The sequence below is a fragment of the Podarcis filfolensis genome (genome assembly GCF_964270895.1).
Source record: "Podarcis filfolensis genome assembly, chromosome: 1".
NCBI lineage: Eukaryota > Metazoa > Chordata > Lepidosauria > Squamata > Lacertidae > Podarcis > Podarcis filfolensis.
The window spans coordinates 96,194,003-96,221,980 of record NC_139604.1 but is presented as its reverse complement, the minus strand read 5'-3'; the positions used below and the strand labels follow the sequence as shown (position 1 = coordinate 96,221,980).

Genomic DNA, 27,978 nt, shown 5'->3' with positions numbered 1-27,978 from the left:
CAGATGTCAAAGAGAAAAATAACTACCAAACTTTTAGAAGACATCAAAGGCAGCCCTGTTTAGGGAAGCTTTTAATGTCTAATAGGTTATTGTATTTTAGTGTTCTGTTGGAAGCCGCCCAGAGTGGCTGGGGAAACCAGGCCAGATGGGCGGGGTATAAATTATTATTATTATTATTATTATTATTATTATTATTATTATTATTATTCCACAGTGGGTGGGAGTTGATCACGGTGTGGATTTGCCAAGCGTGCCTTCCTCTTAGCGCCTTTCTCCCTTTAGTCCTGAGTTCGAGTGTCTTCAACGCCCATGGCACCTTTGGTAAAGGCTGTTCTCCAACTGCAGCGCTCGCAGGCCAGTGTTTCCCAGTTATCCCCGTATCAAAACACCAGGAGAGGACTCGCTGCAGGGCGGGAAAGGGGAGAGATTCAGTGGCCAGAAAGCAAACAAAACCATCTGCGCCCTCCCATCTTTGAGCGTCAGGCCCCTTATCTGCAGCGTGTGTAAATGGGAGGACAAAAAAAAAGCCCATCTGCCGGGGCTCGCGTCTCCCTCAGGGAATCCTGGCAACCGTTCCTTCTGCTGCACCTGCGAGGGGAGAGGAGAAGGATGCGGCGGCGGAGGACAGAGCCTCCCCCCCCCCCCAATTGAATGATTCATAGTTCATCGCGCTGTGCGTCTACGCGGGCAGCCTCGCTCTGCGCCTGGCCGAGCAGGTGACGCTCGAAGCAGCCGGCGAGCCGCATAAGCGAGAGAGGGAGAGAGAGAGCGCAGCCCTCGGGCTTCTCCTGCTCCAAAGTGGTGAGTGCGTCGCCTCCTTCCCTTGGGAAACGGAATGGCGGCGGAGGGGGACCGGGAATACCCAGGAGCGCTGAGCAGCGGCGAGGCGGGAGAACTGAGGCTGCGTGGGGCACGGGCTCGAGGGGGGTGGGAGGGAGGTTTCCCCGCTTCCTTTCTCCCCAAGGAGCGGAGAGGTCTTTGCTGAGGTGGTGGGGGGCCAAGAACGGGAAGCGTTGCTCTCGGGTGGGGTCTCGGGCTTCCTACTCCTCCCTCTAAAATAGGGAGAATTTAGGTCGCAAAGGGTGCGGCCCCGGCAGCCCTTGTTTTCTGGTAACGGGGGAGAGAGAATATTGAAAAGAGGAAAAATTCGTCTCGAAATCCCTTAACTAGGGTATTTTAAAAAACGCTTGGGGGTGGGCATACAAAACGAATAGCCTTTAAAAGGCATTCGTGGGCCACTCCTCTTGTTTTCCCGCTTAGGTAGGCCTCCCGTGTTGGAATAATAATAATAATTAATAATAATGCCGCATGTGCTGCGCCGGGTATGAAATAAGCTTTCCCAGCATGCACCGTGAACGTGAAGAAATGAAATAAAGGCTTCAATTTTATGTCCACTTGGGAGTGTAAGGCTACAAAATCCTCTTGTGTTCCCATTTATCTGGGAGTGAACCACCCATTGAGTTTGATGGGGTTTATTTCTGAGTAGACAGGTGCCGCAAGTTTCATTAAACTGAGGAAACAAAACATGCCTAGGATGTGCCTGGGATATTTTACAAAGGTAAACAAGATGGTAAGGTGATGTGATTTGGTGTGTTCTGTCTGTTTAATCTCTTCCGCCTTTTGGAGAATCCTGTCTAATTGGAATAAACAGAGGATGAAAGGGGAGAAGGGAACATGTGGGGAACATGTTACATGTAGGAGCATGACAGGTTACAAGTTTCTTGAGTAAAATAAACAATGCATCAGTTACAGAAAATGTTCTGATTTCTAAATCAAGGCTGGCAGCCCATGACCATTTTGCCTTTTCCAAATAAAAATCCTTGACTAGGCAGTGCAGCACAGCATTGTACAATTTAATTGTAAAGGAACTGAAGCTTGATTTCAAATCTAATCTAAACGATTCTGGACCCAAATTGAAGTAATAACAAAAAAATAGAAAGATAAATACAGCTTGAAACATACAGCTTGAAAAATCATTTTAATACTCAACATTTGTGCAGTAAGTTATTTGCATTATTTAGTCGCAGTTGTTCAATTGGCAGTGCAGAGTTGAATATAAAGGCTCTGGAGCTAAATTCCAGTTTCTTTACTGCAGAATTATTAATACCACTATTATTACTATTATTTATTAAATTTTCTATACCACCCTTTATCCAAAGATCAGAGGTTGGTTTACAATATGAAAACACAAAAATATATAACATACTAACAAAGAAAAACAATACCGCCATTTTAAAAGGCCATAGATTGTTTAATTAGCTAAAGGGCTGGGAGAAGAATAATGGTTTTGCCTGGTGTCTAAAGATATGTAACAAAGCCACCAGGTGGGCCTCCTTGGGGAGCTGCTACAGAAAAGGCCCATTCTTATGTTGCTGTCCTCTGGACCTCTCATGGAGGAAGCACACAAAGAAGGGCCTCCAAAGATGTTCACAGGGTCTGGTTTGGTCCGTGTTAAGAGAGGCAGTCCTTGAGGTATTGTGGTCTGGAGCCATTTAAGGCTTTATAGGTCAAAACCAGCACTTTGAATTGGGCCCAGAAACTAATTGGCAGCCAGTGCAGTCAGGCCAGGATTGGTAAGTAACCTGACTTGAATTCTGTAGCAGCTGAAGTTTCCAAACTTCAGCCCCGTGTATAATTGTTGGCTATTTGCAGATTAGTTGCGCCGCAGAAGGCGTGCTGGGGAGACCACACATTACAAGGAACGCAAAAGTAACTTTTGCTAAGTTTTAATAACAAAAACGAAAGCTCCTTTTACAATATATCAATAAGCATAACCCATCCACCAGGGTACTGAGAGAGCTACACGCTGCTCTTTATATACCATACCCAACAGCTTAATTAACATAACTTAACAGCGCCTGGTATACTGCTTCACAGCTGTAAAACTAGGTCACATTATTTGCTCTGGCCTTTAAAGAAGTACACATCTTGTGGAACAATAATGAACCTTCAAATTTAAAGAGACCATTCAAGAATAATGTGTTGTAGTAATCTAAACTAGAGGTTATTCAAAGCATAGGCAGCAGACGTTAGGCTATCCTTGCCCAGATTAGGGGCGCAGCAAGGCCTCCAGCTGAAGCTAATGGAAGGCATTCCACACCACCGAGGCCATTTGAGCCTCAAGAGACAGCAATGGGTCAAGAAGTACCCCCAAGCTGCATACCTACTCCTTCAGAGGGAGAGTAGTCCCATCAAGAGCAGGCAACCTTCCATCCATCCAGTTTAGGGAACTGCCTACTAACAGTGCATTGTAGTCAAAGTGATGCCATCCAGATATTGTGGACTACAACTCCCATCATCCATGACCATTGGCCATGCTGACCGAGGCTAATGGGAATTGCAGCCGACAGGATTCTGAGGGTGGGGTACCACATTGGCTACCTTGGGTGGTTTATAGAGTTCAAGCTTGGGTGTCTCTTCTTAGTTTTGCTTTTGCTTTTTTTTTTTTTAAGTCTCTTGTGGTCCACTCACAGTTAGGTTGCCCCCTTTCCCTAGCTAGAGGGGAGGGAATCAGAGTGCATCATCTTCTCCAACCATCTCCTTACCTTCTTGTTTTTAATAATAATTTTTATTAGTTTTCAATTATAATCCAATAATAGCCTCATTATAACAATACCAATTTATAATATAATTATTAATATCAATCGTTCGAATACCAAATTATATAATTTAGATAAAGTGGGTCCCCAGCTTGATTATTTGCTTTATTTCTGCGTTCCAAAATCTTACTAATTTATATTACATTCCAGTCATAATAATTATCTCCTTACCTTCTTGGTTATGACCTACATTTTTCCTAACAAAGGATATCTCTGTCCATGGCCTATGAAAGAACATTTACAGTCATTTTGGCCTCATCTAGCCTGCTCAAACCCCTGATCTCACAGTACTATATACATGTAATCTACCTTTGTATAAAAGGTCCCACCACTGGTTTGTGGAACCTTGCCTTTGGGAAACTAGTATATTTATTTGCTAACAGAAGCTGACCAGTTCCTTTTTAAAAGAAAAAGGAGGTGTGTTATTTTATAATAATAATATAATAATAATTTATTATTTATACCCCGCCCATCTGGCTGAGTTTCCCCCGCCACTCTGGGTGGCTCCCAATCAAATGTTAAAAACAGTACAACATTAAATATTAAAACTTCCCTGAACAGGGCTGCCTTCAGATGTCTTTTAAAGATAGGATAGCTGTTTATTTCCTTCACATCTGAAGGGAGGGTGTTCCACAGGGTGGGCGCCACCACCGAGAAGGCCCTCTGTCTTATTTTATATTTTCATTCATTTATTTCTTTGGCACAGGTTGCAAAATACAGATTGACGGCACCATGGCTACTACTGTGCTTTGCAGCATGATACTTCTGCTGACCTTTAGGCTGGCTTTGACTTTTAGTCACAATCCCAGGAGCCCAGACAGAGTTTCTGAAGCTGATATCCAAAGACTTCTACATGGGGTAATGGAGCAGCTGGGCATTGCTAGACCCAGAGTCGAATACCCAGCACACCAAGCAATGAATCTTGTAGGCCCACAGAATATTGAAGGTGAATATTTATCATTCTGATTATTGCTGTTAACTTTTATAATCATTCAGTTTTTAAACCAATACTTAACTGTCATTCTGAATGTGATTCCTTAGCTCTGGATTCATATCAAATGAAAAAAAACCTATCACTGAAAATAAGGTTAGTTACAGGTTAGTGTTAGATGGTTTATTTAATTTGTGAAGCAAGTGTTGCTGATTAATGGTAGAGTCCTAAGCACATTCATTAGAGAATGAGTTCCCCTGAACTCTGGGATGTGCTTCTGAGTAACGTTGCTTAGGAACACTCTGAAAAATTGTTTTCTCTCTCTAGTCGAGGCTATGGGCCAATTCAAGCACTGCTTCCATCTTGTGGAGGCAGCTGGAAATTCTTCTTTGCAGTAACAGCTCCACGTGGCTGTCATAACAGGTTAAAGCTGCTAAAGACATGGATTGTCAATTCTGTGGAGAGTCTGCTTGCCAGCATGCCCCTTACATTTTGCCAGGCATTTGGCTTGTTTCACTTCTTCTGTTGTCGTGTATATTTCTTTTGCTTCTTTTACTTCTGTTAGTAGCAGTATTTTATGGCTGTGAATGTATTATATATAATTGTTTTCGTGCCTGGAAAAAAACATTTTTGTTTAGGCAAGCCTACCCAGATATGTGGAATGTTGATATGCATTTTAACTTGTTTTTGGATCATTGTTGATTTTAATTATTTTTTGGGTAGTTTAAATAGCTGTTTTTAACTGCTTTTTTGATAATTTTGTTGTTTTATTTTTTTTGTAAAGCACTTTGAGAGTTTTTCCCCTAACAATCAAGCATATATAAATTCTATTGAATGAATAAATAAATGGTTGCAAGCCACTTTGGAGATTTGTTGCTGAAAGGCAAAGTAGACATTTAGAAAAAGTAAGCAAAATTCCTGATAGCTATGCCCTGCCACCTGATATGCTTTTAACTGGGCTTTTCAAATATTGAACCTGGGACTTACACATGCAGAGCATAATAGCTGCTATAAATTCATCTGTATACATGTGCTCTGTTAATGGCCCTCCCTCTTTCACATAATAATAATAATAATAATAATAATAATAATAATAATAATAATAATACTTATACCCCACCCATCTGACTGGATTGCCCCAACCTTTCTGGGTGGCTTCCAATATAATAAAAACATGGCAAAACATCAGACATTAAAACAACCTGATACAGGGCTGCCTTCTGATGTCTTCGGAAAGCTGTGCAGTCGTTTATCTGTTTGACATCTGATGGGAAGGTGCCACTACAGAGAAGGCCCTCTTCCTGGTTCCCTGTAGCTTCACTTCTCACAGTGAGGGAACTGCCACATGGCCCTCGGAACTGGCCCTCAGTGCCATGGAGGTGGAGACGTTCCTTCAGTTATACAGGCCTCTTCAACTGTCAAAGGGGGGGGGGAGCTCAAAACTTTCCTGACCTTTGCAGTTCTTTCTATTGAGATTTCATCAGCATATAAAATGCCGCTTCTTAGCCACATCACAGCATAAAATAAAGATCATTTTAGAACATTTTAAACATTTACTTAAGGTAATGTACAACTACTGTACATCTCTGCCTTTCTAGTTATTACTGAGACTCTGAAATATGTCTAAATGTGTTCACGAGACTTGCATTGTTGATTATGCAGTCAGGGACCATGTTGTTATTAAAATACCGTAGGTTTCAGTGGGCTACCTTGATAAATGCTTTGCTGTTCCTTGCTTAGACATTAGGTGGCTGTTGAGTGCTGGATGTAAGTTCTAGGAATCCAGCTAAGACTGTATTTATACAGTTTAGTCAGAGGATGGTGCACTGTATGTTAACAGCTAAGCAGCAGCCAAATGCATTTTGGAAGTGTGTAATGGAATAATGTCCAAGATGTTAGTGTTACAAATCAAAGCTTTATCTTAACAACAATTTATTTGCTGGTGACTGGGTTTCCTTTGAAGACCTGCTATAATTCCTTATAAGAACAATAAAATAATTAAGTATAGCAGTAACTGCAGCCTTCCTGAATTTTCTACTCATATTGCTGTGCAGTCTTGCTTGGTGTAATTTAACCATCTACAGAAGGATTATTTAAAGAGCAGGGAGTGGGGGAGTATGAAAGCATGTATTCAGAAGAGCAATTATTTTTTAATAGACTATCATAAACCAGAATTTGGAGACAAAAGATTTAATCTGTCCTGAGTTCATCCTTATCAAGTATTTCATGGTGGGTGGAGCCTTATGTTCCTCAGAGGGCTAAGTGAGTCGGTGACGAGGGGGGATTTTTACAATCTGTATTCCAAGGACCATGAGCAAGGAATGCTAAATTGAACTGTCTCATTATGGCAGTGCACCATAGGCTTTCTTTCACATGACAGTTTGTCGGCGCTGAGCAGTTGTGTAGCCTTTCCTCAGAAAGTGCCAATCAGACTTGCCACTTTTACCTAATCTATTTATTTAGTACATTTCTATCCCACTTTTGAGGGCATATTACCCTTGCAAGGCAGCTTACAGGAAAATAAAATAAAACTACTAGCACTTAAGTAACACAGAGTCCAGAGAGAAAAGTATTGATAACACTTTACTGAGGAAATTATGGTGTGTGGGGGGGGGGGGGACTTGAGAAAGGAACAGAGAGGTTTTGTCTTTCTTAGTTCAGGCTTTGTACGTAGCAGGGAGACATTTCATCAAACCTACAGAGGAAAGTTCTTGCAGAACAACACAGCCAATCGGAGCACATGCTGCCTCAGTGAACATCATGCCATTATGCTGGGTTGCTCAGTAAGACCTCCACCCATCAACTCTCTTGGCTAGTTGACTTCAGTATTAAATGAATGATCTCTGCTGCTGCACTGCCAACAAAAAACATCCAAGAATTAACAATAACACTAGAAGAACTTAAAATTTCCCAGCACAGCTAATAAAGAAAGAATAGACCTAAATAAAAATATAAAGTTCAAAACTGAAAGCATGCAGTATTTATTTCCACCCCACCCTGCCAGCACATGCAGGGACATGGGGTAGAGCATGTGACACCCCCCTCCCCGCCACTGTGCTGGAATTACCTGCTCAGAAATAACATGGACATGACTTATGAGGCTGGAGAATATTGAGTAAACTAAGATTAGTATGAGTATTGCCTCCACAGGCAACTATTGTGTGTATTATGTGATAAATTTGCACTGTTGTCCAGGCAACAGTCTCATCAAGAGAGAGGCCTTGATGCTATCATCGTCATTGAGAGGGTGGTCTATTAACTTTCATGGTTGACAAGGCAGCATGTTTATACTGCATTATTTTGGTTTTTGAGCTGTGCTTCTAGTAAGCCTAACATCGAAAGAACAATGCTAGAATTAATGGCGTGTTTGAATTACTGTCTGCAATATAGCAGTCAGTACTTTGTTTCTGCCACCCTGGTCCTTTGCTAGGTAAACACTTTATGAAGGTTTGCAAAATCACCCAAAAGTGCAAAAATAAGGCACTAAAATCGTGGGATTAAGCAAAGGAACTAGGCTAGGGAGAAATTTTGAACTGAAGGAAACAATAATGTGTATTGGCATAAAAATTGCTTTGTATGTAGTTCAGGGGAATTTTGGCAAGCACGACATTTTAACTATGTACACACAATAAATAATAGACTATATCTGGAGGCTCTGAGATGCTTTTTTTCATAGTGGGCAGAACTCTGGTGCAAGAGGTCTGTACAATGTACGGAAGTTGACTTGATGGTGTTTGAAGGATGTTCTGCAACTAAATGGTAAACAAGAATATCTAAACACTTGGAGGAATGTAATACAAAACAATTAAATCTCCATCTTTGGGGTTTCAAAGCATCTAACATTCATTTGAAAAGCCAGTGTTTTTGTGCATTGTAGAGATGCTGCAGATGCCAAAAACTCTTGTTAGCACAATGACCAAAAGGATATAATACTGGGAATCATTTCCCGTAGACTCGCTGCTCCACTCCATAACATATCTACACTAAAAACTTGTATTGGTGAGGTTGCCATGTACACATCACTAGAACAAGAAAAGAGGAGACAAAGTTGCACACAAACACATGATGCATATTTAGAAATAATTTCAGGAATTTAGTTACAATTTTACAGAAGGGAAGCCAATTAATTTCCCACCGAAACAACTACATAAATAAAAAATAGTAATTAGAAATAAATAAGATGTGCAAAAGAAGCTCAAGGCAGCTAGCAACCTTAATGTACTTTATGGAAGTGCTAAAGCACAATAATATACCATGAACACAAAACTGAAAATATATGGAAAATACAAAACAACTGCACTCTATTGACCACTAAAGAAATTAATTCCAATTCTTTTGGGATATGGTGATTTTTACTATGAGGCAAGGTGGCGGTCTTGTTCTTGTTTATTAACCTTAATTAATTGGCAAGCCAGCAGCTCACAGCTGCTATTCACTGCAGATTGAATCCTCAAATGCCCCCGTTTCCTTTTTCAGTGAGATGGGCCTACGGGGGCAGCCATTTCTTCCTCCATACGATATCCCTGAAAAAGGATATTGTGCTGTTTCCAAAGAGCACTTGATGCTTCGATTCATTATGCGCTGCAGCTGCAAGCTATTGGCTTGCCAGTTAATTAAGTTTTTTTTAAAAAAAAGGTTGGAGAGAAAAAGAGGAACACCAACCACAGGCCACCTCGCAATTCTGGACTAAGAGTGAAAGAGGACAGGTTTGGTATGAAAGAGGACACTTGGCAAAGCTATGTACTAGATTTACTGTACCAGTTTTAATGGTCATGGGTTTCCCCGAAGAATACAGTGGTACCTCAGGTTAAGTACTTAATTCGTTCCGGAGGTCCGTTCTTAATCTGAAACTGTTCTTAACCTGAAGCACCACTTTAGCTAATGGGGCCTCCTGCTGCTGCCGCGCTGCCGGAGCACGATTTCTGTTCTCATCCTGAAGCAAAGTTCTTAACCTGAAGCACTATTTCTGGGTTAGCGGAGTCTGTAACCTGAAGCGTATGTAACCAGAAGCGTATGTAACCTGAGGTACCACTGTATTGGGAGTTGTGTGAGGAACGTTCTGAGGTTTTCTCTTAGAGATCCCTAGCCTTCCTTCCCCAAAGAAGTGGAGTTTCCTGTGAGAAGGAATGACTGTTAAACCTTTCTATGTCTGTGGCACAGAGAGGCCTTTACAGTTTGAGCTACAGAACAGGAAGGAAGCTTTAATTATTTATTATTATTATTATTATTATTATTATTAGGTTTTATAAACAAGAATAATGTTATACAAATAAGTATACCAAGTTTTCTCATGTCATTTGTATATCACAAAAACAGCATGCATAATGTGGGAAAATATCTACAACATGTGTTTCATTATTAGTGGTGAATGTATGAGTTTATGAATTGATTTAAACAATTAGGAAGAAGGGAAGAGGGGGAGTGGCGAATGGGGTGGGGTGGTTATGCTTCTGTTATTCTACTGAGTGTGTGTGAGGGGTTTTGTGGGTTCTCTTACTATTCACTTGTTGTATTTCCTTGGTGGTGAGAGAGGTTGGGTGTGGCTGGTTGTCTTTGGTTGTCTTTACTTTTTAGCTATAAAGGGAGCTTTGGTAATTTTGACAGAATTTGAACAAATCGGAAACAGATAAGCAAATGAGGAATACATGGTTTCCCACTCTCAAAGTGAAGTGAAAAGAAGACTCACGGGCGGGTACTAACTTGTTAGAGAACACTTTAACTTCTTAACAAGCCTGTTTTGAAAGCTCATTCCCTCCAGATTAAGAATTTGCAAGGTAGCAAGTGATGTGATGCAGAAGGAGTAAGGTCTAAGAAGGAATCTGAATTGTGTGCTCCAGTGTACCCTCTTTGGCAGTTAATGCTGGATCTTCCATTCCAGAATAAATAATCTGTTGTTGCTCTTTGATCCATTAAACTACTGGTGTGCCAGTAGTGGCTGCTTCTCATTATCCCATCAAAGACAAAAAGACATGAATTACTTCAACCTGCCCACCTCCACTATTTTTAGATGAATAGATGTGTTCTTTTCACAAAATCTATATTGACGTGGGAGAGAGAGAGATGCAACGAGTAGAAATTTTGGATAATTGAACATAACAGAAAAAACTGCCGTGCTGGACCAAATTAGGATCTGTGCAGTATACCACTGCTTTCAACAGTGATCAGTCAGATGCTTCTTTGATTTCAACGTCAACACATGGACTAAAGTTATTTGTCCCCAGCACCAGGGACTCTGAGGTGTGTGCTGCCTGTGAGCTCTTTACCTCAAGAAAAGGGTAAGCTGACCACAGGCTACATGAGACACCCAACAAATTAATTCAGCTTGTGGCTTTTTGTGGACTGCCATTCATCGTTCATCACCTAAGCTCAGAGGCAAGTCAAACAAACATGACAAAAGAAATCTGAGGCGTTCTTGAACCTGCTGTACTCTGTGTGTAAATTTTTATTAAAATAAAACTAGACCTAAAGTCAATTTTCAAAATATTTCTATTGTTTTCTGTTAACCAATTCCAAATAATCACTATTCTCCAATTAAAATTTGGATGGCTATGCAGAAAGGAAGTGCAGAATCCTGAATTCCAAATTTGTGATTTTAAGGATACTAATATTGGTTTGCACTTTTTTTTGTATGCAATTTCTTAGCCAGATGCCTATACATATTCACACCCTTCATTAACTAGTTCACATGTGAAAGACATAAAAGATGCACAGAAACAATGTTTTGCGTATGATTAGTATTTTTCTCAAAACATCTGGACTCTTTTCCTATGGTTACTTAGGTAATTTCTAAACCAAATATATAATTTCTGCAAAGCTACACATTGTATAGCATTTTAAATGATATGCTTAACTTTGTCTTCTTGCATTATGCTGCTGTCCCACAGCGCTTGATTGCAGCTTTGCAGTCATTTACATGAAGATTTATAGCATGACAAAGTGTTGTCCATGTTCCAAGGGAAAATCTTCATTCTTGCATGTTCTTAATCATCTCTTAACTATTTTGAAAAAAGCAGTTTTTACTCGTGGAGATATAAATCCTTATTTATGATCCTGTTTGTTACATGATTAATAAATAAATAAAACAGCCAAGACTTCCTGCCAAGTCACTGACAGCCTGCACCTTGTCATTATGGTTCATTGTAATTCCCCCCCCCCCGCAACATTTATACATTGCTTGATTGTAATAAAACCTTAGTATACAAAAAGAATAGAGCAATAAAATTATCAGTAAAGAACAGTTAAAACTTAGTATTTAAAATCTTCAAAAATATTTAAAAGCAACAATAATCTAGAACCAGATTAAAACATATGGCAGCCTCTGCTTGTCAGGATAGGCTTGCCTGAACAATAATGGTTTTAGCAGGCTATTCCCATTACAGTTCACTCCATGGCGGCTGAAGTGCATTCATGGGAAAGCTGTTCCCATCCTACCTGCTTTCTGCATAGTATAATAGCTTCAAGTAAGACCCTGCTTCAGATCTAAAGTGGTGGTGGGCCTAGTATGGTTAATCTATACCAGGCATGGCCAAACTTGGCCCTCCAGCTGTTTTGGGACTACTACTCCCATCATCCCTAGCTAACAGGACCAGTGGTCAGGGATGATGGGAACTGTAGTCCCAAAACAGCTGGAGGGCCAAGTTTGGCCATGCCTGATCTACCCTGTCCTCCTTATTGGCTAGCTTATGACATCACCAAAATGCTACATCATGATGGTGAAGCAATTGTGCGCCACTAATGTCACATCCACCCCATCCATTTAAAGCACATAGCTTCCCCCAAAGAATTCTGGGAACTGTAGCTTATCTCTCACAGGGCTACAATACCCAGCACCCTCAACAAACTACAGTTCCCAGGATTCTTTGGGGGAAGCCATGTGCTTTAAATGTATGGTTGGATTTGACCTAAGGCTACTGGGATTGGGTGTGATCCTAAAACAGATGGAAAAATGCTGGCTGTGGATCTTGACTAGGATGAATGAACACTCTCTCCATCTTCAGGAAACCTCCTTAGGCCAATGACTGAGAGTTCAGATGCCCATATTTTAAGAGTTCTGATTTGCTTTTCTGAGTTTGCTACTCATGGAGTCTTTCTTCCTGGATCCATGCAGTATTTGAGGCTAGTGTTAATGTACATCCTCAAGTGCACATCCAGTTTCAAATCCAGATGTTGTCCAAGAAGAAATGGACGTGGAAAGTTATGAAAGGGAACAGAGGGATTCTTCATGTTCTGTCATATAGTCCATTAATGTAGCCCTCTTGATGTTAGAGAAATAAACCAGGGTCTTGACTTTGGTTTCTTAGTAAATCTTAGTAAATCTAATGTAGTAAAATCATCATGTCAAAAAGATGGTGTGTATGGTTCTGTCTTTATTAGGTGGTGCCCATGAAGGACTTCAGCACCTTGGTCCTTACGGAAATATACCAAATATTGTAGCTGAGTTGACAGGTGACAACATACCTAAAGATTTCAGTGAAGATCAGGGATACCCAGATCCTCCAAATCCTTGCCCAATTGGAAAGACAGGTAAGTTGCATGGACTTACTACAGGGTTTTGTGTTGAATTCTGCAAGAGACGTGAGAGGCATTGCAGCCAGCAAAAACACTCAAAGGAGGATGTGAAGCAGGGTCACTAGGAATGTGACTTGGGGAGAATCCTAAGGGTTAGACAGTTGTGGAGGGCCACATTCAGCCCCTGAGCTGATGTTCTCCATCCCTATTTTACGTTAATCCTCATTTTTCTGCTAAGAGTGAATTATGAACATAATTGTGGGATTTAGAGTCTATTTAATTTACACGACTGGTTCTGCTCCCAAGGTGCAGATTTAGAAAATATTGGCTATTTTTGCCAATGGAGGCAACAGGTAGGATGAACAACTGGGGACTAATTAGCAATGGGAACAGGGACCAGAAGGGATGGGGGAAGTGAAAAGGAATGATGCAGGTGATTGACACCTTGACCATGGCCTGCTTTTACATAACTGGCCAGTGTTTTCTTCAGATACTGATATCAGTGTTCACCACACAGAAAGGTGGAAAGTCCATGAGATTATATATTCCATTGTAGCAACCCCATAATGTAAATATGTCATACAGGATTTTGGGTTATTCACATAATCATTTTCCAGGATGCTTTAAAAAATCCTAAGCACCAGAAAGGTGCCTAAAGTAAGGAATGCTTAAGATTAGGACAGCGACCCTTCCACAAAACAGTGTCCATTGTTCATTATAACAAAGCTGCCTGATCCTATGTAGGCTTATTCAGTTCTGAGATAAGCATCCAAAGGATTGTGGTCCAGTAGCACAATCCTGTGCATGTCTACTCAGAAGTACATCTCACTGAGTTCCAGGTGACTTATTTCTAGGTATTGTGTGTATAGAATGGTAGCCTTGGTATCCTTCCCCTTTCTGAGTCTAAGGCAGAGCTAGGAAAACAGGAAACAACGTTATTGACATTTTCAGTGAATACTTCCAGGTGACTTAAGTACTTATGTGGGATGAAACACATTCAGAAACCTCTTGTGGTATGCTTGAGAATAGAAAACTATTGTGTAATTTCTTTTTCCAGAAATAACATCTCAATTCTTATTTTTCTGTTTATCTCTCTAGATTTTTCCTTTCTTCTCCTTTTTTCCTATCTTGTTTAGCCCAATAGACTCTGTTAGTGGTTAAAATGTCAAGATTGAAATAATAACTTCCGTAGTATGTCTATCAAAAATAGATTTCTGGCCTCCCCCCCCCTTAGTTTTAAAACTACAGCCAAAATGTTGTTGGTTCGACTAAGATGCATCCAGATATGAAAATGGATAGCATTCCTTGGAAACTCTTGCTGTCATTGTAAAACTGTTCTTTTGGACACTTTCTGGCTAGTGAATCATATGTTACTTGCATTTAAGCAAAGCGGTTTTCAGGGATTTAAATATAAACTCCAGTCTGTGCCCAAGTAAAGATTGTAAAAACATATTACATGTTAAACTTATTAGAGAATTTCCTCAGTGAGGTTTGTGGACTGGCATATTGAAAGATGGGCCTCTCTTAGTGGTTTCCACAGTAAGATGTTCTGTCCAGATTTAAACATCTTGGCACCTAAACCTTTCACTATTAGGGCCCCTACTGCTCTGCTGTGGCCTCATCCCTTTCCTGAAGTAGTAAACATAAGAGATGGTAAATTATGGCTTGCTTCCATTTCCAGGACTAGAAATGCCTTTTTTTGTTCTGTAGGGTTGCTCTGAAATTACACCTGCAAGCTCCTTTAGTAGTACCCTTTGGTGTAGCTCATCAGGCCCTGGAAACTTGAAGTGGCTAGGTGTCCCAGCCCTAGGTCCCAGCTCACAAAGGACCAACGCTGCTTCGTGGTTAAGTACAAAAGTCTTTATTGAAGTTCAGTTTCACTTCCAAAGCCGCAGCGCGCAGCTCTACGTCTCAACCGTTAGACCGCTGATGCTCCGTCTGAGTCTCCTCCCCCTTGACACCAATTTAAGAGTCTAGCCTTGCTCCACCTTTTCCGCTGCTCTTTCCTCCTCTGGGTCCGCCTGCCCGCCGGGGTCTCGCCCTTTCTAGCCTCCTCTGACGCTGATTCCCCTGAGCCGTCTCCCTCCCTCCGGCGGGCTTTAGGAGCTGGTTCCCCATCCGGGTCTCCTGCTGTCCCGCGCGCCTGCACATTTGAACTTGGCGCGCGCGCCCAGCCAGCAGCTTTCCTCCTGACCGTTTCATTGCTGCTGTCACTGCTTCCCCCTTCGGGGGGGCTAGCTGCAACTGACCTCCCTTCCGTTCCTCCACTCTCCGATGGAGGCGTGGTCAGCCCTGACTCCCTCTCTGGAGGAGACGCTGGCCCTGACACATGTGACTCTTCCCCCCCACTACGCTCTGGTGGGGAAACTGGTCCCGATCCTCCACTGCTGTTTTGGGGTTCCCCTCTGGCTCCTTGTTTCTGGTGCGTCCCCCCTGGTACCCCCCTTGCCCTGACCATCGGCGGCCCCTTCTGGGAATCTTCTGATTCGCTGGAGAAGCTCATGGAATCTCTCGGGCCACTGTCATACTCCCCTACGCTGCCCTCGGATTCTTCCCCTTCGCTCTCTAATTCCTCTCTCCCCATTGCTCCTGCTCCTGATTCCCTGACACTAGGTTTTCCCTTACCACCACTTTTCCTATCTTGGGCTGCAGCTTCCCCCTTGCATCATTTATTCTGTTAACACCAGATTGGGCACTTACTGAGCAGGCTAAGCATCTTTCTGCTAATAAATGCCCTGGAAGAAGCTCATCTTCCAACAGATATACGATTTAGCCTCCCCCCCCCCCCGACAACAATTCTTATACAGTGGTACCTCGGGTTACGTACTTAATTCGTTCCGGAGGTCTGTTCTTAACCTGAAACTGTTCTTAACCTGAGGCACCACTTTCACTAATGGGGCCTCCTGCTGCTGCTGCCGCGCCGCCGCCGCACGATTTCTGTTCTCATCCTGAAGCAAAGTTCTTAACCCAAGGTACTATTTCTGGGTTAGCGGAGTCTGTAACCTGAAGCGTCTGTAACCTGAAGCATATGTAACCCGAGGTACCACTGTATTTCAAAAACTCAGGGTATTTGATAAAGCTGAATGTTGGAAGATGCAGAACAAATAGAAAGCATTTCTTCACACAATGCATAGTTAAGCTACAAGTATTGGCTACCATCTTGGATGGCTTTAAAAGAGAATTGGACAAATTCATGGAGGATAAAGCTAGCAGTGGCTTCTAGCTATGATTGCTATGCCCTATCTCCCCTGCCAGAGGCAGTATGCTTCTGGGTACCAGTTGCTGGGAATCTCAGGTGACGACAGTGGTGTGATGCTTAGATTCAGCTTTGTGGGCTTCATAGGGCATCTGGTTGGCCACTGTGAGAACAGAGTTCTTGGCTAGTTGGACTTCTGGCCTGATCTAGCAGGCTCTTATGTTCTTAGCATTTTACAAGAACTGTATTTGATAAAGATCTATTTCTTAGCTACGTTTTGAGGTGGTTCTTTTGGTTTTTGGTACTGCCCTTTTTTCTTATTTAATATTTGAACAGCAGTTTGTTTGACTTACACATTGAGCCGGCAAGAAATAAGTAAAGAAATGAATTTTACTTTGTGTCTCTTCCAAGGAATGGTGGAAATGAGTGTTGCCTCCAAAGAGGAAAAGTACTGTTTCCTAATCCTCTATCCTTTTATTATAAAATTCATTGCATATGTTCATGATGTGGTTTTGCTGATATATTTTACAAGATGTCAAGCAGCTCAGGTCCCCCCCCCCCATTTTTTCTTCTTCAGTTGATGATGGATGCCTTGAAAACACACCAGATACAGCTCAGTTCAGCAAAGAATACCAACTCCACCAGCATCTTTTTGATCCAGAACATGACTATCCAAGCATGGGAAAATGGGTGCGTAAATCTTGCTTACTTTGGAAATCTCCAAATAATGCTGAATTAGTTAAGAAAAGGTTTCTGTAACAAACTTTATATAAGAGAACTATAGACTGTCAAACACATTGTTAAAGACCTTTAGAGCTCGATTGCAATTGTCACAAAAGGACATTAATCTACTATACCCTGTTATGTGCACTATCTATATATTTCGTGTATCAAGAATCTAACAAAACATTTAGAACTTTAGAATAAAGGAACCTGTGTTACAAGGTTGCTATAAGGCTTTCAATTTAGTTCATCACAGCCTAAAAGCTGTCAATCCTCAGTTGGTAAATACATTGGTTTAGCAATGCATGTTCACAAGAAAATGATTACTCCATTACAGCTGACTCAATTTTAGATTTATAGCACTGATCACCTTTAGGATTCCTAAACTTTTAGCCAGTCATGTGAAATTTACCACATGCTGGAAATTCTTATTACATTGTGCTTGATCACCAAAGATTGTAACATTAAACAAACCAGATGTTAATTCAAGTTCAATAGTTACCGTAATTCAACTATTTATACCTGTTCTACTTAGGTTTTTTTGGTTATTTGTTTTTGTACCTCTACTTTGTGTTGAAAGGTGCATTCCTAAAACATAAGCCATGATCTAGCCATAAATTATCCCATTGGTTTCAGTAGGCTAGATTGACACACATGCTTAACTCACTCACTGAAATAGTGGGTTAAACTTGCCTAATTTTGGCCATCTCATGCAAATAATATGTTTTTAAAAATATACTACACACTTAAAATGTTTTGCAAAATACATTACCATGTCTCTTATAAAGCAGTAGCTCATTATACGATGGAAGAAAGGTTGGAGATAAATATAAATAATGATGATGATGATGATGATGATGTTAATATGATTTTGAAAACAAAATAAGAAAATTGAGATCCAAATGAGATCCAGATAAAGCATGACAGCTTTTGCTTCATACATCCTCTGATGCTTAATTCTTGTTCAGTTCCAAGAGGAGCAAGAGATGTTCAGTGTCTCATCAAAAGTCTGAACTCTCCACTAGGGGAAACTTGCGCTGTATTTTCAAATTTACCATTATTGCAGGGATAATGTCTTTCTTATATATCAGCTTTCATAACCTTATCTGCACTCTGCTGCTTATTATATTTAAGCATTAGTTATGGTTTCAAAATATTCTCAGGCAGACAAAACAAAATATGATATTTGTTGAGCCGAGTCTGTCTTTTCTTTCACAGTGCAACTTTTTGCCTTAATTACAGTCCAGCTTTTTTTTTTTTAAAAAAAGAAATTGTAGGAAAACATTTATAGAATATTCAGGTAGAACAATAAGTTAAGGGAAAGTACACTTGATACCATGAGGAAATAATGTACAGTTCTGTTGTTGTTGTTTTACATGTTAAATTGATTTTTTCCCCCAAGTGAGTTTGCAGAAATTAACTGTAGCCAAGAATGTCTCTTCCTGGCCAATTTCATCTCTGTTTCCTTGTCTCTTTGGCACAGCTCTGATGAAATAGTTGAGGCCAGGCAGAAAGCAATGTCTTGTGAACTTGGGTTTTAAATTAACATGAGAAATACTAAACAGATAATGTTTGGCACAAAAGACGCCAGCCCTTGGGCCAAGTAACCTTATACTTACATTGTGCCAGATCTGAAGATAGGCTGCTGTAATGCCAGAATGACCACCAAATCCAATGCATGCTTAACCTAGAAGGGGAAACACACGCAAGAAGTACAGAAATGGCATAAAAACAGCAGACGCACCTCCGGCATCCCTAGAAACAAATGTCACGTTGAGAGCAAAGCCAAGTGAGCTCCTGGGACTGAAATAAACACCACAAGCAATCACACACAGCCACTCTCTAACCACTCAGTCACAGCCGCAGAATGGCGTCAGATGCTCCACAGGGCCTTGATCGCCCCCTCCTCCCCTAGCTCCAACACCCAGTCACACAGATGCCAGGAGCTGAGGGGCTGCTAGACAAGCCATGATCCTGTCTCTCATTCTACACAATGGGGGTCTCTGCTTTGAATCCAGGGGACAACCTCACTTGGAAAGTGAAGAAGACTCATCTGCCAACCCAGACACATCTGAGCCGTTCAGCAAGAGCGCTGCATCAACCAAGAGTCTGCTTTGCTTGGGCCAGTCCACCCTTTGGGCCCACTACCTCCCTTGGGCAGCCCCAGTGACTTAGGCTGTGTACACTTTCCTGTTTACTCTGCATCCAGTGCATTCCCACTTCTGGTTTGGGAAGCATCTCCTCCTCCTCCTCACACCTGACTGCTTCATTCCCACCCCCCCACAGGAGCACTCATCTCCCTTTTGCCCATGAGGTAAGGTTACCAGACATCCCCGTTTCCCGGGGACAGTCCCCGGATTTACAAATCAGTCCCCTGACAAAATCCATCTATTTAGTAGGAAGTTGAAAAGTGTCCCTGCATTCATTGAAAGAAATCTGGTAACCTAAACATGAGGGGACCATAGTTAGCCGCTGCCTCTTGAGCCCATCAAGCTCTCCGCACCCGGGACTAGGCTTGGGGACTGGGATCCAGATCACCGTGCTCTAGCCACAAAGAGACACACGTAACAAAATTGGAGCCTTTACTGAACAGTGTCCAGAACGAAGGAGCTCCTGAGAAATAGCAACATGTGTGGGTTTATCAGCCATTAACTCCAGTAGGGCTTCTGCACTTTGGACACACAGCAGGGTAGCAGGTAATGTGTCCCTTACAGCTTCAGCTCCATGCTAGGAAAATGCTTATGTTTTGCCTGCCTGTCATGTGGTATGAAAAAGGTACTCATTGTCTGACTTGCATTCTTCCTGTTCGTGGGTTTTGTACTGCTGGTGGTGTGCTCTTTCATGGCAACATGGATGGAACAGGTAGTGATATGTGTGGGGTTCATATATCCCACCCACGTACGCACTACTGAGCTAGGGGAACCATTGGCCTGACACAGTATAGTGGTACCTTGGTTCCCTAATGGCTTAGTTGTCAAACAAATCGGCTCCCGAATGCTGCAAACCCGGAAGTGTTCCGGTTTGCGAACGTTTTTCGGAAGCCAAACGTCCAATGCAGCTTCCGTTTGAGTGCAGGAAGCTCCTGCAGCCAATCGGAATCCACGTCTTCATTTTTGAATGGTTTCGGGAGTCGAACAGACTCCCAGAATGGATTAAGTTTGAGGACGAAGGTACCACTGTATAAGGTTGCTCTTTAGGTGCTGTGTTCCTGTGTCTCCAATCCCATTTCAGCCATCTCAGCTGATGAATCAGCTACTGCATCCATCACATGGTGGGCAGAATATCTTGAATTCTACCAGCACTGCGGGGCTCCTGATACACCCTGGAACCCTAGGGGAGGCAGGAGCTGTCTCAGGAACAGGACGTGCCCTAAAGCATTTGTTTCTCAGAAATCAAGGTTTAATTTCAGAAGTGATGGTTTTATGAAACTGACTACATCTGTTGTTATTGTGACTGTTGGGTCAATTGCTTACATAGCAATTACTCAGTAATCTTATATATATATATATATATATATATAGAGAGAGAGAGAGAGAGAGAGAGGTTTTCTCTTAATTTCTCTTTAACATTTTTTTAGTGCAGCACCACTGAATAATTCCAATTGAAACAAAAATCTGTTGAGCATGTGTCTGACATTCCAGACCTTATTTGAGCTCACTACATCTATGAAATATAGCAATATGTGGAAACACTTGTACAGGCTGTGGTCATAGTCATTGCCTTTTTAATTTTAATTTTTTTAAATAGTTTTCTGTCTGCCAAGACAGTTTTTAAAAGGTTCACTCTATTAAAAACGTTCTAGACCAAACAGGTTTTATTTTTTTGAAGGATGTTTATTAGGATGCTACCTAAATGAAGGAAGGAATTGTGACTAGGATTTCTTTTCCCAGAGGGTGCTTAACAGTCTGCAGGGGAAGTAGTTGAGATAAGAATTCTTTAAAAGAATTAAATTGTGTTACACACAGAAGCCACCAGGAGCAAGTGCTGCATAAAAAAACAATACTGTTCTGCCCATAACCTGATGGCTCTGCTCTTCCTTGCAGTTTGTATACTACAGGGACTAGGAACTTGTGGCCCTGCAGATGGTGGTGACCTACAGCTGCCATCATCCCTGACAATCGGCCTTACTAGATGGGACTGTTGGGAGTTGGAGTCCAAGTTCCCCATCCCTGTTATACCAAGTAAAAGACTATTGGTGCATCTAGCGTAGTATTTCGTGCTCTGACTGATGGCAGGTTTCCAACAGAGGTCCTTCCTAACTGGTGCCTTGTATTTTTTTATGCAGATATTGAACTTGGGATGTTGTGCATGCAAAGCATGTGGTCTACTACTCAGCGATTTTTCCACTCTCCGAGACAGTTCAGATTAAAACCATCATGCAACTTAGAATCATCATATATTCCTATTCATATAATGGTTGATGACACTAAGTGTCCCAGAAGAATAGCAAAATATTTTATTAATAGCTACAGTAATTCAAATGTTTTCTTGTGGTTTATCTTTCCAACAACATGGCATTCTCTCCTGAACTGCTTTCCAAAATATTCATATGCTAATATTTAGATGGCACAAAGTCTTGCTTGAAGAGCTACAAAATTTGATCCATACTTTTGTGTTTTCCCCCTCTTCTTCTTCTTTCAGAATAAGAATTTACTCTTTGAGAAAATGAAGAGTGGACCAAAAAGAAAGAAAAGGGTAATTTTCAGAATGCAACTCATTTTCATTTTAGTGCCTTAGTGTAGAAAAAGGGAAAAAGTAAAAGTAAAAAAAGATTGTTGGAATACTATGATTAGTACATCTATATTAAAACTTGGACTTCATCCTTTCTTCCAGTAAATATCTGTGATAAGCAATAGAACTTTTGCAAAAAAAAAAAATATTCAGTCTAAGCCAGCATGTCCCAATATTTTGTTAACCAAGACCCTTGATTTTGAATTAAAACTGGAAGTATACTTCACCTTGCACCTCCTCCCAGAGATGCGCTTCCAAGTGAAGAAGAGTAAGAACCACTCTCAGTTGAAAACTCCCTCTGCCTTTTTAAACATTTCAGTGTTTTGTGTGTGCTTCATATAATTATTAATAGAAAATTTATTTCTTACCCTAGGGTCTCATGGCAGGTTACAGCAATTTAAAATACAACCTTAAAAACAGATTTTAACAACTTACAACCACAAAAATAGGGTGGGCCCTAAAAACTCAGGTGTCAAAGTCCAGGGTAAAGAGGTGCACTTCAGCATTCACTGAAACTGTATGGTGAGGTTGCCAGACACACATCTGTCAAGAGGGAGTAGCACAGAGTGGCTGCAGAGATTACTCTTCCCCAGGAACTGAGGGTGGCTCAATTACCAGGAGCGCCAACTTGCTAATATCAACACCTGAGAGGGTCTGTAGGCAAGGAGACAGCCTTTCAGGTATCATTTAGTGTCTTAAGCAGTAATATGAGCACCTTAAACCGGGCCCAGAAATGAACTGGCAAACAATGCAGGTGCTTTTAAAATAGCGGTTATGTGAGATCTGAATAGAACTCTAGCCAGTAATCTGGCTGCTGCATTTTGGACCAGTTGAAGTTTCTGAGTCATCTTTATGGGTGGCCCCATGAAGATCGCACTGCAATAATACAATCTGGAAGTTACCAGAGCATGGAGTACAGTGGCCAAGTCACTTCTGCCCAAAAGGGGCCATCACTGGCAGACCAGCTGGGTCTGGGGGAAAACATGCTTAGCCGCCGAGGTCACCTGTTGAATCCAAGAGCACCTCCAAGCTGCAGATGTCCTCCTCCCAAGGGAGTGGAACCCTGTTCAGAACAATTCATCTTCTCACCTTCTAGTCATGAGAACTTGGCACATCTCTCTTTTCAGGATTCAGCCTGTTTATCGGCCCATGCCCAGACCATCACTGCCACAGTCTAACACCTGAACTGCATCTCCCGGATTCAGATGGAACAGAGTAGTGTGTCATCTGCATATTGATTACAATTTATTAATAATAATAATCATAATAATTAAATGTGCATACCACCCGTAATCTGAAGGTCTCATTGTTGAACTGCTCTTGAATCAAGTTTCTACCTGATCTTCAACTGAAAGCTATCCTCCAGTCATTTAAGTCCATTAGATCTAGTTTTGCTGTCTTCTGTGTGGCAGCTTCAGTTATTTGAAGAGTGCTGTTATGTCCCTCCTGCCAACAGCCTTCTCCAGGCTAAACATACTCAATTCCTTCAGCCAAGTGACTTGGACAAGGCCTTAGAAAAAAACCTGTGTTGTATAAAGATTTGCTCATTCTTACAAATCAGATACTTGGGAAACTAGATTATAGCACTATTGATTGAATGATGCTTTTGCTTACAGAGTGTTTAATCATACTTATTTTAGTTGACTTTATTAGGTAGGTCATCATTACCCCCATTTTACAGAATTGAGATTGAGGGAGAAAAATTCAGCTACAGTCCTAAACACACTTACTAAAGAGTAAGCCCCACTGAACACACTTAAAATCTCCCTGAATTCTTTTCCATTTCTAATTGCATTAAAAATATTTTTTTTTCCAGAGTGTAAATCCATATCTTCAAGGACAAAGGCTGGACAATGTTGTGGCAAAGAAGTCTGTTCCACATTTTTCAGATGAAGAGAAAGAGACTGCAGAAAATGAATGAAGCTTTGTGGAAAGCCCTAATACGGCTTATATAATCACTGCATAATCAGTGATTCAAATCCTCATAGTGGTTGCATGTTTATTACTAATATATTTGTTGCTGAAAAGCAGCTGGATTTGTAGCATTTGTTATCCTAGATACATGAACACAGTTGTGTTTTTTGTTAAGTTACGGTATTAGGAAGCTCTTGATTTACTTTAGACCTGGAGCAAGCTTTGAAAAAATTATCATTTTAATAACTGGCGTGAATTAAACAGCTTTATGAAGCAGCTTGTAAAGAAGAGGACCATTTCCCCAAAATTTTCCTATTATTGTACTTATGATGTGATGTTTGTTCTCTGGGAACAATTATTTCATTAAGTTTTGTTTGTAAATAACCGCCTAATTCACAATAAATGTCAGATACTTGCTGTTTGTTTTAATAAACATTGAAAGCAGTCTTCAGTATTTGCATGGATATATAAACGTGTTTCAGATGATTTTTGAGGAAATGGCTTGCCTTATTTTACTGGAAGACAAATAAACTTTGCTATGAATGGAATCTACACAGTAAAACATTTTCACTTGCTTGCTGGTGAAACTTAGGTACCGCAAATGATAAGGTGAAATATTTATTTTCTTTATACAGCTGTGCATTATACAGTGTGCATTATTAACCAGGAGATGCCACAGCTAATAATGGAGCTGTAGTCTGTGATCCTGATGGTTTATCCCACACGAGAGGTTCAGACTACAGTGGTACCTCGGGTTAAGTGCTTAATTTGTTCCTGAGGTCCGTTCTTAACCTGAAACTGTTCTTAACCTGAAGCACCACTTTAGCTAACGGGGCCTCCTGCTGCCGCCTCGCCGCCGGAACACAATTTCTGTTCTCATCCTGAAGCAAAGTTCTTAACCCGAGGTAATATTTCTGGGTTAGCGGAGTCTGTAACCTGAAGCGTATGTAACCCGAGGTACCACTGTATTGCCTTTCTGCGCATGCTGAATTTCAAGGGAAGCCCCATACAGTAACATTGCCTTGAGATTACAAATCTCAAATGGTTAACTAATGCTAGGCCTGAATCAGATATACCTATCTGCCTATCCACAATATGATTTAATTTCGCTGCCATCATCGCAACATAAAAATCCAGGAATAATGATGTATAGGGAAGCGTTTAAAGGTTTAATGTTTTACTGTGTTTTTATATATGCTGGAAGCTGCCTAGAGTGGCTGGGACAACCCAGTCAGATGGGGGCAGGGTTTACAAATGATTTTTAAAAATTATTATTATTAGTATTAGTATTAGTATTTATTAATTTACAAATGTCAAGGTTATGTGACCAAGAGAGTTCAAACCCCATCACACACACATGCACACACTGGGGATAGCCCATGACAATTGTTTAAGCTTTCCTCCAAAAGTTGTGCTTGAGAAGCTGAAATGGAATAAAGGAAGTCTAGGTAGTTCTCATATTTTCTGTTTGGCTGTATTCTTATGGGGGGAACATTAAGCACTCAGTTCTCCAGCAACATACATGGCATACTTATTCTTTTGTGCTGGAGCATTCTGACACAAGTTGAAGGATCAGCTTGAATTCCTCCTGTGCCTTCTTCCTAATTCACCATGAGAAGGGCGCCTGTAGTAACGGTTTGTGCTTGCTTTATTTATGACAGCAACTCCCCCCCCCCCCAGTGACTATGTGGTTCCCCACATTAGAACTATCTGGTAGCCATGTGTTGAACACATGGGAGCATTGCAAATCTTAAATGATAGTAAATGCCATGGCAGAAACCTTTGCAATTACAGCCGACAGAACTTTGAAGATCACGTACAGCTAACGCTATCTAGGGTGGTGGGTTTTTTGTTTTTTTTTAAGGTTTCAGGGCACAAGGGAAGGAATAGGGTGAAAGGTTCCAATCTTGAAAGGATGGGGTGACTAAAATCATTTTTCCACCGAAAATAAGAAAAATTGCTTTCTGCAGAAACATGGAAAATAAGAGTGTCGGTGGCACAACATTCCCCCATACAATTAATTTGTTGGATTAAGCTGAAAGTATGAAGAAGGAAAATAACTTGGTACCTCCAAGTTCTTGTCGTACTGCCCTTCTGTCTTCGTCACAGGTTCCTACCCCAGTGCGCATGGATTAATAAATGTTAAGCAGATGCTATTGCAGACCTTGTCATCTCTTTTTAAAATCCACTGTGCTTCCAGTGACATTATACACAAGGGCACTTAAAATTCGCTTAGGAGACCTGAGTGAGGAAACTGAGCTTAGGAGACATGACTGAGAAAATACAGTAAATTAAAGTCAACATGCAGCTTTATCTTCATACCCACTTTTAACTCTGCCACAATTAGGTATGTAAGCCCATTACTAATTATTACAGGTTGCACCCAACTAAGTTCTCAGAATACAATCACTGAAATAAACCGAATTGTTAGTCAAGTCAACTAGTCAAGCCAACTGCTTTTAATGGGTTTCATCCACATATGACTTTCTAAAAAAGGTAAAAGACCCCTGACAGTTAAGTCCAGTCATGAACGACTGAGGTTGCGGTGCTCATCTCGCTTTACTGGCCTAGATAGCCAACGTTTGTCCGCAGACAAGTTTTTCTGGTTCATGTGGCCAGCATGACTAAGCCGCTTCTGGCGAACCAGAGCAGCGCACGGAAACGCCGTTTACCTTCCCACCGGAGCAGTACCTATTTATCTACTTGCACTTTGATGTGCTTTCGAACTGCTAGGTTTGCAGGAGCAGGGACCGAGCAACGGGAGCTCACCCCGTCGCAGGGATTCGAACCGCCGACCTTCCGATCACCAAGCCCTAGGCTCTGTGGTTTAAACCACAGCGCCACCCGCGTCCCACATATGACTTAGTTGAACACAATCCAGTAATTCTATGCCTCCATTGTACAGTCCTAGCAATGTGAAGGTCTCCTGCTGTCTTAACTTAGTCCACTCATTCTCTTTTGATGCCTCAGTGCCTGAAACTCCTCCCTGGACATCATGGTGACACCTCTGTCTCTTCCTTCACAACTCTTCTCCAAACCCCCCTATTTAAAGACTCCAATTTCTACTAAAACAAAGCCGAAGTGTGCATAACTGTATTCACTCACATTAAAATGTAGTTACTCTCGCCCCCCGTCTCCCACCCCTCCAGCGCTGGTTTGGGCCTAGAGGGGCTTGGGCAAGATGTTGAGGAACACCAATTCCTCCTTGCTGTTGCCGCCGCCCATTTGCTTTATCTTTTCCACTGGACGTACATCACTTTCCAGCAAGAGAGAACAGGGTATTTCAGGTAAACAAGATTCTGAGCCCCATCTGGAGATGCCGAAGACTGAACCTGGGTCTTTCATGCAAAGCAGGTGCTGCCTTTCAGCTGCTGCCCATTGGAAACCCCAAATGCAGGCGTAGGAGCACATGACATGTGTTTAGCTGGTCAAGCACTTGTATCATAGGTTATACTGCCATATCACCTCCAGCTCACAGGAAAACCAAGGATCTGATTCAGCAGGTCTCTAGGACGAATAATGTGAAACAGATCATTGTTCTTCAGCCAACTGTGGATCCTGGGGATCAGTGCAGCCAGTCTTTATCAGCTCCCAAGCCCTGCCCACCTGGCCCAGACGGATTGGCCAGAATTCAAATAAACAGATGGCAAGAAAGTCTGCCAGTCTCCAGCAGCTGGCCTGGGAATTCCCTAATGGCTGATCACCTAGCCCATGTGTTGCTCCCAAGGGAAAGGAGTTTGGCATGATGGGATGCAGCAGCCGCCCACCCTGTAACTGGGTAAGCAGCCATTTCCTCATTCCAGAAGTTGTCCAGGTCTTCAATAAGGCCACCAGTCAGGGCAACAGGGCATTGCCCCCAAGCCAAGGGGCTCATGGTCTGCCCATAACAAAGGATTAGAGCTACAACAAGTACCCCAGATCACCATTATTCTGACCAGAATGGAATGTCAAACTGAGAGTATGTCTAGATTATTGTACAGGGGTAGGCAACCTAAGGCCTGGGGGTCGGATGCAGCCCAATCGCCTTCTTAATCCGGCCCACGGACGGTCTGGGAATCAGCGTGTTTTCACATGAGTAGAATGTGTCCTTTTATTTAAAACACATCTCTGGGTTATTTGTGGGACATAGGAATTCGTTCATTCCCCCCCCCCCCAATATAGTCCGGCCCACCACATGGTCTGAGGGATGGTGGACCGGCCCACGGCTGAAAAAGGTTGCTGACCCGTTATTGTAAATCACCCAGTGATCCTCGGATGAAGGGCCATATAGAAATTTAATAAATAACAAGAATAGATTACTGAAAACGAGGCACACTTTTGCTAGTATGCATATTCTGAAACGATATTGACCAAATCATCTTAGTCACACACTGAAA

General features: G+C 41.7%; 1 protein-coding gene and 1 long non-coding RNA gene across 3 annotated transcripts; one reads left to right on the top strand and one right to left on the bottom strand.

The window, feature by feature from the left end:
* The first annotated feature begins 465 nt into the window (after positions 1 to 465).
* SCG5 (secretogranin V) lies at positions 466 to 24,150 on the top strand. Of its 2 annotated transcripts, none has more exons than XM_083620882.1 (6): positions 466 to 801; positions 4,306 to 4,545; positions 12,904 to 13,053; positions 16,812 to 16,924; positions 21,599 to 21,652; positions 23,505 to 24,150. In XM_083620882.1, exons 2-6 carry the CDS (start codon positions 4,332 to 4,334, stop codon positions 23,607 to 23,609), a joined length of 636 nt encoding a protein of 211 aa, XP_083477008.1. In that variant the 5' UTR covers positions 466 to 801; positions 4,306 to 4,331; the 3' UTR covers positions 23,610 to 24,150. The 2 variants fall into 2 exon arrangements, with proteins under 2 accessions (XP_083477008.1, XP_083477009.1); XM_083620883.1 differs by lacking the exon at positions 466 to 801 and adding an exon at positions 1,062 to 1,260.
* Positions 16,860 to 23,492, bottom strand: LOC310766522. The gene is made up of 3 exons (XR_014550214.1): positions 22,778 to 23,492; positions 18,577 to 18,644; positions 16,860 to 16,952 (listed from the first exon to the last, which is right to left on the bottom strand). It is a non-coding gene; the product is annotated as an uncharacterized lncRNA (long non-coding RNA).
* Positions 24,151 to 27,978: the final 3,828 nt, after the last annotated feature.

Bases quoted from the DNA above. Each gene is read 5' to 3' on its own strand.
- SCG5 (XM_083620882.1), top strand. From the start codon at position 4,332: ATGGCTACTACTGTGCTTTGCAGCATGATACTTCTGCTGACCTTTAGG. The intron at 4,546-12,903 runs GTGAATATTTAT...TGTCTTTATTAG, and splicing joins AGGCCCACAGAATATTGAAG to GTGGTGCCCATGAAGGACTT. The intron at 16,925-21,598 runs GTGCGTAAATCT...TTCTTCTTTCAG, and splicing joins ATCCAAGCATGGGAAAATGG to AATAAGAATTTACTCTTTGA.